This window comes from Ahaetulla prasina, chromosome 3 (genome assembly GCF_028640845.1).
Source record: "Ahaetulla prasina isolate Xishuangbanna chromosome 3, ASM2864084v1, whole genome shotgun sequence".
In the NCBI taxonomy this organism is placed as follows: Eukaryota; Metazoa; Chordata; class Lepidosauria; order Squamata; family Colubridae; genus Ahaetulla; species Ahaetulla prasina.
In genome coordinates this window covers 162,794,281-162,806,472 of record NC_080541.1, presented here as the reverse complement: position 1 = coordinate 162,806,472, position 12,192 = coordinate 162,794,281, and the positions used below count along the sequence as shown (strand labels likewise).

The window sequence follows — 12,192 nt, the reverse complement described above, 5'->3', positions numbered from 1 at the left end:
GATTGTTTTGATAGATTTTAATCTATCCATCGGTTTTTCAACTTTCATCCTGTAGGCTACCAATAGTAATTTGATTTAATATATAAATAAATAAAATGAGCATAAAAATTCACAGAGCATTTTTAATCTCTGCCCTGCTTACTAATATCACATCCAGAATTTTGAATATCTTCACACCTGGTGTGGATTAAGGACATAGCAGTGTGGTTTAAAGCAGTGCAATTTTGCCAAGTACCTCTTTTTTGTGTATTTCAGGAATGATTGACTGCAGAGTTCATCCACTAAAGCAGATCTCCAAACTTACTCACACTTTGAGGAGGCTTGTGAGCTTTAAAAGACTGGTAGCTCTGTGTGTGTTCTCATTCCTGGGTAAAGCATTCCAGTCTGAAACAAAAATCTAAGCAAAATATTACCTTGTACTATGCTTCATAATAGCTGATGAAAATCCTAATGTGGTTGGTTATACTGTATGTTCTCAAATGAGGGTTGGTGTTTGTTTGTTTGTTTGTTTGTTTTGCTTTATATCGGGCTTTCTAAATTTTATATTTAAAACTCTATAATCCTAATTGAAGGACCCATTAAAGTTTTAGAGATGCATATAGATCAGACCTACTTCCTGTTCAATGCCCAAGACATTAATAGAAAACAGTTATGCCTAATTAAACAAAACCTGTATCATAGGTTCTTACGAATTGTATAAATCAGTGATCACCAACTGGTGGTCTATGGACCACTAGTGGTCCATGAGAAAATTTTGGTCCACAGAAAAATTATTTCCATTTTTTATATTACACTAAATTAGGAGTCCACAAACTATGGCTCCTGGGCTGGATACGTGCAATGCATGTTTGTGTTGTTGCAGTCTCCCCCTTCGGGGTCTTTTTGTATGGGTTTCAGGGGGGCAGAAATTCCGACTTCAGCGTCCTGGTGTGGGGCTTTGGCAAAGGCTGGAGGAAAATGCCGCTGGTGGAGGCCCTTGTTCCAGTGGGATTGCCTCATGGCCTGGAACTGGCTGAGCCTGCTGAGCCTCCAGGCGCCAGTACCTCGTCTTGCACTCCCGGAGGTCTTCCCTCTGCTTGGAAAGCCTATGCTCATAGTCCTCAGTGAGGTGCTTCTGCTGAGCCTCCTTCTTGGTCAGATCCAATTTGAACTGAGCCAGCTGTTTTGCCAACTCTTTCTCATGGTGGCTGCTTAGCTCCAACAACTGCTTCCTTTTGGGGCCCTAAGGAGCCCGAGCAGATAGGTGAGGAGTGGCTGGCAGGGGAGGGGTGTATAGAAGCCGGTAAGGCAGCTCACAATGTGAGTGACATTGAGATGGCCACGCCCATCCAGTCACATGACCACCTAGCCATGCCCACCCAGTCATTAGGCAGATCATATTAGTAGTTCACGGGATTTAAAATTATGGATTTAGTGGCCCCTGAGGTATAAATTACAGAGTGGCCCCCGGTATAAATTACAGAGTTTCCAGCTATCTTATTACTTCTTTTTTGCAGGAAAATCCACAAAGATTCTTGTAGCACCTTAGCCACAAGATGTCTTGTAGCATATACTAGTCATCACACAATTTCCTTTTGGTGTTAACATCATCATGGAAAGTGTAAAAAAATGTCAGAAGCAAAAGCAAATACGATCTGCTTCAAAATAACTTGGTTCCTTGATATACTAATAATATCAGTTGATGTGGAACTAGCAGATTTTTATAGGGTTTTTAATTTTTATTATGAATATTGTTTTATATTTGGCTGTAAATTCGGGAGAAGGGCGGTATAGAAATTTAATAAAATAAATAAAATAAATATAGATAGATAGATAGATAGATAGATAGATAGATAGATAGATAGATAGATAGATAGATAGATAGATATTTGTAGGTTTTCACGGGTATAAGTATGTAGGTCTTGGCATATTCAGGTCTTTTCCAATGTAAGGTTGAGAGTATCTTGGCAATGTTTCAACGAGGTCTCACTCGTCATCTTCAGGCTGGTGCTTACAGCTCTGCGCCCGTGCGAGCAAAGCGTGGTCGGAGCTGCCGTCTCTCCATAAATATTGGTGGGGAGGTGGGGAGTGTTGGCTTTGTTGCTGTAAGCAGGTTGGTTGGCTGTGTGGGTGCATCTTGATTGGTAGGTGGAGTGGATGTTTGCAGATTAGTCGGCTGTTTTGTAGCCTCCTCTGTGGGTATTGTCCTAGTTGTGTGCCCATTAGTCTTTTGTGTTGTAACGACCTGGGTAATGGGCTGTGTGGAAACGTCTTGAGTTCTGGGAATGTGACTTCCTGTAATGGTAATGGGCTTTGTGGAAACATCCTGAGTTCTGGGGGTCACATTCCCAGAACTGTATGTATGTATGTATGTATGTATGTATGTATGTATGTATATGTATCCATGTAATTGTTAAAATATACAACATATAGTAAAAATGAACTGGTAACTGAGAATAAAAAACACAAAATAATACCAAATTGTTACAGTAATGAGAAATTGTGATGCCCAGCTTGCAAACATCAATGGAAGATGAGTTTGACTTTTAGATCACATTTCTATAAACATTAGAAATAATTTCCCCAAAATTATGATTTCATATATGCCTGACACCCAGTGGTGGGATTCAAATAATTTAACCACCAGTTCTCTGCCCTAATGATTTCTTCCAACAACCAGTTCACCAAACTGCTCAGAAAGTTAACAGCCAGTCCTCCCGAAATGGTGCGAACTGGCTGAATCCCACCACTGCTGACACCTATTTATCATATTACGGAGAAAATGATAAGTTCAGCTAAATACTGATACCATACAATGTGATCATGAGCTATAGTTACTTTTTGGATTTAACTTATCCAACATACATTGTTCAGAAAATCTTCTTGATTTGATAGATGCTTGCATTCTTTTCAGTCAAATATGGTATGGAAACTAAAAGGAAAACAAAGGAAATACACTTTGGATATTTTTGTAGTTACAAAAATTATTAGACTGGACACATTAGTTACAATGGCTTGAAGAAGTTATCTTTCTTTCTATATTTATATAGCATTTTCACCAATCGTATTGAATTAGAAATATCTGTCTTTTTAGGAATGTGTACTACTTATACTAGTATATATTTAAGTGCCCATTTTTTCTTATTCCTGATTAAACTATAATATAAAATAAATATATATAAAAACTAGTTTATTTAATATATGTCACAGAGGTATGTTTTGTGATTTACTGCTGTTTTCTTCCCCCCTTGTTCTATAAATTATAGTAGAAACAAGAGTTACTTAAGCACCATGAAATCTATACAAACTAAATGTATTTTTATACTCACTGCCAGTAGCTAAAATAAATGTTTCTTCTACCTAATTCATTTGTGGGGCATTTTGAAATAAAAAAAAAATGCTGGTAGTATCTTTGGTTAATACAGATTGTCAAGTTCAAGTGTTCAAAAAACCTAGTGCATAGATAAATGTACAGAACTGGCCCATGCTTATAATATCATAATTCTTCTTCTAAGAATATACTTGCCCAACATTTTAATATTTCAATTATTATTGTTTAAATTACACTATCAAAACAGTACAATTGTGTACTGAAGTGACCTCCTTTTACTGCAATCTCGATATACATTTTTTAAAAGTAAAAACATGAGCACTCACACTTGAGTAGAACCACATTCTCTATAGCACAGGTGTCAAACTCATGGCGTCATGTTGCCGTCATGTGATGTTTCGTAACTTCCCATTTGTGGAACGGGTGGGCGTGGCCTGCACGTGACACATCTAGCCTCCGGGCTGCCAGTTTGACACCTCTGTTCTATAGAATCGGCAATTGAGTGTTGAAAAAAACAGGGTCCAACGGATCAGTATTCTTTTAATTTTTTTCCAAGAAGCTTTAGACTAGTGTAGTTAAATTCCACGAAGTATAAAGAAACCCATCCATCGTCCCTACCCCAGTTGCCTGTATTGGCCAGTATTATTGGCCAGTATATTCTAAGGTAGGGTGTGTTATCTGTCATTCCACCCTCTCCCATCCCATTCCATTCTTAGAATTCCTCCTGATGGCTAAATACATTTTTAAAACTGAAAGACTAATTACCATTTTTTTTCCTTTCATTTCTATAATTACCATTTTTTCAATACACAGTAATTAATTGATGCCACAGTAGTATTCTGTTGCCAAAAATAAATAGAAAAACCTGAACTCTCCCAAATTATCTGGTTTGTCATTCCAGATATTTACTGATTTGCTTCTTTAAAACAATCAGGAAATCTCCAGAAATTATTGGGTTTTTTCAATAAACAGTATTTGCATTTATTGTTCCTTCTGAACAATTCTGGCAATACAGCACACTCATGAGATCTAAACAACCAGAGCATGTATTTTTGGCATGTAAAAGTCTCTTGTCAAAATATGTGAGTCCTATATTCCCTAGTTTATACAATGTTTATGCGTTGACTTTTTTTCTCTTTTCTTTCAGGAACAAATGTGTCAGCTACCGCTGATTTAATACCTACGTCACATTGGAACATGTCAAATGAAGTAGATAAAGGTAAATAATAAAAAAGAAAATAAATGCCATTTCAGATTTTAAACACTGTAAGTTTTCCTTATTTTTTTTACTTTTTAATTTTGCATACACAAATCTGCTAGTAAAGTTAGAGGCAGAAGAGAAAGCCAAAACCAAGTTATCATCTGATGTTTTATTTCTGAAGTGAGGATTTCCCTTTTTACTACGAATAACCTATTCCATATGTTTGGGATTTTTTTTTAAAGCCAGGATGTGAATTATAGCAGTTTATGACCCACCTGACATTTTATCTTTTGGCTCTTGGAATCTGGATCCAATAGGAAGATGCTTTAATCTGAATTGCTTTGCATGCAGATTTTAGTACGAAATTTGGAATGAAGCTGTTATGGCCTGGGATAAAGAATGCAGAATATTTTGGGATTTGTGAAACCACTCATAAAGAACATTGAACACACTTCAACACCAGTTACTCTACAGTCACATTCTATAAGACATTTTTCATGGATGAACATATATCTGTTTCTTTTAAATATTGCTATCTAGCATGTCTTTCTAGGGGCTTCAAGCTTCCTGAATTTTACCTTGCCTATCTATAATGAACAGTTATAACTCATTGATGAGACAGCGCTTAAGGGCTAGATAAAATGGCAGGCACTCTGAAGCTATATTTTTCTCAGGGTACCCATCAAAATCCTTTTGCCACAGTTTTCCTGTGAAATCTCATCATTGACAGCTTAGGACACTAAGGAGCTGGTCAACTTTTGGTCATTGTTAGGATGGCTCTCTATCTCCAGTGAACACACTAAGAGCAGTCAGTAGGACAAAGTGAGCAGCAATTTAGGTAGTAATTCCAGGTTACAATACACCTGACCCTTTCATGCATTCCTCAGTTCCGGCATAAATCACTTCAGGTTATCTAGTCAGTCACATTGTTTTCTCAATGGATGAACAGAGAGGCATCTGTCCAAATTAGACAGAGTTGGTAGAGATATCTTTTAGTGTCTTGCTGCCTCAGGAAATTGTCTGCTCAGGTTAGTGCACATCAGTGCAGGAGAAGATAACACAAAAGCGAAGCAACAGAATTATTCAATGTGGTTCATCAATCTTTATCCATTCATATCTTCTTATATCATAAGCCAATGATGCTTCAATAAATGTATTTGCCACTGGTTGGGATAGGATGTAGGACTACCCTTCCTTATGAGCATTATTCCACAAAGCTCAGTTAGGCAAGTTACCATTGAAATCTTACAGAACTATATAAATCCCTGAGGTGATGTGGATCCTTCTGCCTGCCTCCATCTTATAATGGTCAATCCATGCTGGAATCCTAATGTCCAGAGTTTATGGGTCATAAAGCTATATGAATTATTTGCAGTCCCTTCCTGGTTCTAAATTCTCACTTGCAATTACTTATACTACTGTAGTCTCTTTTCATTTACCGGAATGTGCATTTATAGTTTATACATATAGAAAAATAATCATCCTTACAGTTTTAAAGCCCTTGTCCAATTGTTGCTGACTTAGAATGAAAAGAGTAGCAAGGTTTACCCCAGATGGAGATATAAGAACAGCTGTTAGTCAATTAGCCTTCATCTGTTGAGGTTAGAGTTCATTGGAAGATGCCGGGAAGCTAGATTTTTGGAGAAAGTTGAAGTTTTAAATGCAAAGTACATGTCAAGATTCTTCTCTTTTCTGTTGGCAGAATTAGCAACATTTTATTAACTCATAAAACTATGTTGTTTGGAGAGGTTTTTTTTCCAGACTGTGAGTGATTCCATTTGTTTTTTTCCTCCGAATCTTTTTCCAAGTATAGACTTCCTAAATAGCAATCCAACTTTCAGGCGATTTTAAGGCACCCTTAAAAATTTGAGAGTAATGTATTGCAAGAACAGGACCAGTCTGTTTCATCTCTTTATATTATAGTTTATGTTCTTCATATCTCTAGAGATCCTTTTTCCTTTCTCTTCAGCACCATTGTTTCTGGTACAGACTATAAAGGTTCAAAGAGAAATAATACACAGTAACTGACCTTGCCCACAAATGAAAAATGGTAACCATCTAAGTATAGTACTCATAGTATCAGAAAAGGAAAATATTTAGTTTCATGGCATTATTACAATTGGTACAAATCATTTCCCAAAATAATTTCAGTATTCTCCCAGTCGGTGGGAATGCCTGTCAGGATGGGTAATATCTTGCACCTGCTTGCTAGGACCAAGTCTGCTGAATTTTCTTTTAAGCCCCGCCTCTTCCTGTATCCTCCAGCTTTTTAAAATGGTGGACAAGTCGTAAACGGCCCATGCGGCTTCCAGGGACCGAAGCAGGCATGCCTCCGATCCAGGGGAAGGTTCATCCTCCTCCCACAGGGATTCAAGCTCCCACCCCAAGCCACCTAAAACCAAGTCTTCCAGGGCAGCCAGGGCAGAAGAACGCAGGCACAAAGCTCTGGAAAGAGTCATTAACAAAGCCCAGCTCCAAACAACAAGCACGGGCCTTAGCCCTCTGCCCTTATCTGAGCCTCCAGCTCCTCCGTCCAGAGGCCAAAGCCCGGCCAGGGCTTCTTCCACTCACGGGGGTTCTACAGCCTGGTCTCCTGACCGTTTGGCCCCATCAGGTCAACAATCGCCAGCCAGTTTGGGACCCTTATTCCAACCTCTCCCTGACCTTCCCACATTTCAGGCTCCTCCTGTTCCACAAGGATTAGCTCCTTCTACCACATCAGGATTTCAATTACCTGAAGCTCTGGGCCAGATGATATCAGAAGCCATTAAACAGGGTTTTGCCCAATGCATGCAGCCCAGCTCCTCACCAGTGGTTGGGGAGCATTCCTCCAGGATTATTCAGAGCCAGACTTCGGCTGAGATGACGGAGACCAGTCATTATCAGGATTTGGAGCTGGAAGGTCAGGGTTCTTTCTCTGATGAGGGAGTAAATAGAGAATTATCATTATCTGATGATGAAGGCTTGGAACCTGATCAGCCATCGGCTTATTCAAACCTCATTTATTTCGCTCACTCTTATTTAAAGCCCAGAATACCACCAGATTAGGAGCTGTTCATTCTTTTCCAGGGTCTCAGGCAGAGGCGGATCCAACCAATGCTCTTTTTGTAGAACCTTCAGTGGAAACTGAAACGGTCCCTGCCCCCAAGTTATTTGAGGACGTAGTACAATGCCGGTGGGCCTTTCCAGGTTCCGGTCCTAACCCTAATGGTATGGACAAATGCCTTTACAACTTAGCTACCAATCTGGAAACACTTTTACAGGTTCCTTCAGTAGACCCACCTATTGTAGCGTTAACTTCTTCTGCTCCTATCACGGGACCCCCGGATGAAACATTATGCCCTGAGGACAAACGGGCAGAAAAGCTTCTCATTAAAGGCCACCAAGCGGCAGAGTGGGTGGTCAAGTCAGCCATATCAGCTTCCTTTTTTGACCGCTCTTCTTTGTTGTGGCTAAAGCAACTACAAGATAGGATTTCAGCTTCTGATGTTAGGTCCTACCAGGATCTTAATAAAATTAGGGCTTCATTAGTATACTCTGCAGATGCCACCCTGAATGCTGCCCGGTTCGCAAGCCAGAGCCATAGGTACAACCGTAGCCTCCAGACGCCTCCTCTGGCTCCGCAACTGGCAGGCTGACGCCCGCAATAAGTGGTGTCTGGCAGCAGCACCATACTCAGGGGACAAACTCTTCAGAGCCCCTTTAGAGCCGCTCCTAGTGGAAACTAGGCACAAAAGAAAAATTTTACCATTGGCTTCCAGAAGGAGTGAAACCAGTCCTCTACCTTACAGCCGAATCCAGTCCTTTCGAACCATGGATGCATTTTACGGACATTGTTCCCAAAGATTTCCAGCAACCAGGGGCTCGCAATCTTCCGATTTCCAGGTCAGACAAGGTTCCAGATTCCCTGCCCGCAAGGCTTACCAGGGAGGGAGAGGGCGTACCTTTAGACGTAACAAATAATCACTCCTCTCTCCCAGTTGGCACGCGTCTGGCCCATTTTGCGGACAACTGGGATCAAATAACCTCAGACTCATGGGTCAAATCCACAATCAGGGAAGGCCTCTCTATTCAGTTCTCCTCTGAACCCCCGAGGGTTTTTCTACGATGCCCCGTATCCTGTAACCTTCCTAACCGGGCGCTAGTCAAATCTGCCATTGAACATCTTCTTTCCATCTGCGCCATTGAGCCAGTTCCAGCAGATTAACAGGGGCTGGGATTCTATTCCCGGCTCTTCATAGTGGAAAAGTCCTTGGGAGGGTTGGAGGGCAATTCTTGGTTTGAAGTCCCTAAACCGGTATATCATCTACCGCCGGTTTAAAATGCATTCCGTTTCGTCCATTTTGGAAGGCATTCGGCCGGGAGACTTCCTGGCGTCAATTGACTTAATGGAAACCTACCTCCACATTCCCATCCATCCAGGGCATCGCAAATTTCTTCGGTTTGCTTGTGTGAACCGCCATTTCCAATATAAGGTTCTACCATTTGGTCTCTCATCGGCTCCACGAGTCTTCACCAAAATTATGGCAGCCCTTATGGCTCATGTACGCTCCTTCCCCATAAGGGTGCAAGCGTACTTGGATGATATTCTCATCCAATCCACTTCCCTTCAGTCAGCTAAACAGGATTTGGAGGTCACCATCAATGCCCTTCAACTCCATGGGTTCTCCATCAATTGGGCCAAGAGTCACTTTTCCCCATCCACCAGGATTCTCAATCTAGGGATTATCATAGATTCATCCTCCTCCATGGTATTCCTTTCGGAAAACCATAGGGCCAGTCTCTCCCACTTGGCCAATCACTGCAGGGTTCACGCTCGGTCTTCTCTATTCCAATTCTCAACTGCTCGGTAAAATGGTCTCCTCATTCGGCATCGTTCCATGGTCTCGCCTACACAGCCTGCAATGGTACCTCCTACCTTATCAAAAGCGTTAACGCAGTACGTCCTGGTCAAAGATCGCCTTTCCTCCGGACGTTCGGGAGTCTTTGGCTTGGTGTTCCTCCAACGCAATATCCAGGGGCAGCTGCTTCTGGGATCCTACCAGAATCACCATTGCCACAAATGCGAGCCTTTTCGGTTGGGGAGCCCACTCGGGGACCAATCTAGCTCAAGGTCGTTGGTCGCAACAGGAGAGTGATCTACCCATCAATCTACTAGAACTCCAGGCTATTTACGTGGCCCTCCGCAGCTTCAGTCATCTGATAGCAGGGCAAGATGTCCTGATCCTGACAGACAATACCACGGCGAAGGCACATGTCAACAAACAAGGGGGCACTCATTCAACAGCACTCATGCAGGAGTCCTTGCGCCTTGGCCTGTGGGCCAAATCACACCTAAATTCTCTCACAGTGGATTACATAACAGGAAGCTCGAATGTACAGGCAGATTCTCTCAGCCGCAACTCCATCGACCCAGCAGAGTGGTCCCTTCATCCCAACTTGTTCTGGGAGATAATGGACAGATTCGGCATCCCAGCAGTGGATCTGTTCGCCTCCAGGGCCAATCACCAGGTTCCCAGGTTTTACTCCAGTTATCCGACCCCGGGGGCCGAGGCTGTGGATGCCTTACATTGCCCGTGGCCACCAGTCCTTCTCTACGCATTCCCTCCGTTACCTCTGATCCCAAAAGTAATAACCAAGCTTATCCTACACAGGACAGAACAAATCCTGTTAGCCCCAGCATGGCCCAGGAGGCCGTGGTATGCGGACCGCCTCAGACTCTCCATAGCGCCATCCTGGCAGATTCCAGACAGCAGGATTTGTCTCACTCAAGGACCACTCAAACACCCCAATCCTCAATGGTTTCATCTAACCGCGTGGAGGTTGAGCGGGATCTCCTAAGGGCTTTCAATCTGCCAGAGGAGGTCATCACCACACTACAAGCATCCCACCAGGAATCTACAACTAGGATCTATGAGGCCACGTGGCAGACCTTCGACACATGGTGCACATCTCGTTCTGCCAACCCAACAGAGGCATCAGTTTTCCACGTCCTCCAATTCTTACAAATGGGACTAGAAAAGGGTCTCTCCCCCAACATATTGAGACGGCAGGTGTCAGCACTCTCCTCCATTATGGGCGCAAGTCCATTATCGTTGGCCAGTGTAAAGCATCTGAATTTTGATCACCTGACCATGGGAATGCTGCAATGGTCATAAGTGTGAAAAACGCTCATAAGTTACTTTTTTCACTAAAGGAACTGTTGTAAGTTGAGGACTATCTTTACTAGGCCTATGTCACTAAAGAACAGTACTGGTTGGTCTGTCTGTCTGTCTGTCTGTCTATCTATCTATCTATCTAAAATCTCTACATGGAAAATAAAAATACTGTTACATTCTCAGTCACAACTGAGCTAATATTCCAGTTGAGAAGACATCACTGACTGGCCTGAAATTATAGAGTTTTGAGAGTATTCCTTGTCATTTTCGTAGATTTATTTCAGTCATATGAAATGTTTCCCTCTTCTAGAGATGGAAGATCTTGGTCATTTTCTCAGGAGCAACCAAATCTGTAGGTTATAGTGCTCTTTCTTGCAGCATCTTTAATCACAGCAATGCCAATATCAATAATTGGTAGCAATAGTTCTCATTTTTGCTCTTATTTAATTTGCATTAGCTTTCTCACTTATTTTTTCACCTCTATGATTTCTGTAAATCCTGTTGTAGGGGATTATTGCATTGAAGTTATAAAATTTAGTCCAAGGCAATGCTTCTCAACCATAGCAATTTTAAGATGTGTGATCTTCAGCATGCTGGTGGAGGAATTCTGGGAGTTGAAGTCCACATATCTCACAGTTGCCAATGTTGAGAAATTCTGGCCTTGGGATAGTGATTGTCAGAAAATCTTGCCAATGGTCTTGAATCTTACATCCAATTTATGTTAGACTGTCATAAGCCTTCTATTTGTGGAGTATTTCTATGAATTAGCCCCAAGTTTGAGAAGGGACTTTTCCAGAGATTGTTTTTAACCCTTTTCATTCTGTACTGTTGCTGAGTAGATTTCAAGAAATTTCTTACAGTTATAGACTTTGCCGTTTGTGGCTCTAGGGAGATAGAAACACATGCACATGTTATTTGATAGTGTCTTTTTTTAACATGATGATGTTTATTTGTTTGTTTATTCATTTATTCATTCGTTTACTATTTTTGTTGTTGTTATTAGTTGCGAAGTCGTGTCCGACCCATCGCAACCCCATGGACAACATTCCTCCAGGCCTTCCTGTCCTCTACCATCTTCAAATTTAATTTTTATAGCCACCCAACTCAACCAAGTGACTTTGGGCAGCTTACAATTCTAGAATGCTAAAATAATTAACACAATTTACAAAACATTAAAGCAATAAAAAGTTCCATAAAATAAATAAGTACAAGTAGCAACCATGCATACTTAATGAACTATTAGTAAAAACAAATAACAGGTTCTTAACAGGTTCCAAGATCCAAGACTGGGTCCAAGTCAAGTTTTTAAATTTTTGTGAAAAGCCAACAGGATTGAGACCATTCTAATCTCTGAAGAAAGAATATTCTGTAAGGGAGGGGCAGAAAATGCTCATTTTCTAGTTTCTGCCACTCAGCATGTTTTTGCTAACGGATCTGCAATGTGCCCAATCTGTTGGATCAGATTGGATGGGTAGAAACTTTTGGAAAAAGGCAGTTTCTCAGGTAACCTGACCCCAAGCTAT

At 41.3% G+C, this 12,192-nt stretch overlaps 1 protein-coding gene across 1 annotated transcript in view; it reads left to right on the top strand.

The window, feature by feature from the left end:
* ROR1 (receptor tyrosine kinase like orphan receptor 1) overlaps positions 1 to 12,192 on the top strand; it is a 184,902-nt gene that overhangs the window by 128,533 nt on the left and 44,177 nt on the right. The window contains exon 2 of the mRNA XM_058177472.1: positions 4,458 to 4,529. Within this exon, the coding sequence (XP_058033455.1) occupies positions 4,458 to 4,529 (72 nt within the window). The remainder of the gene's footprint in view (positions 1 to 4,457; positions 4,530 to 12,192) is intronic.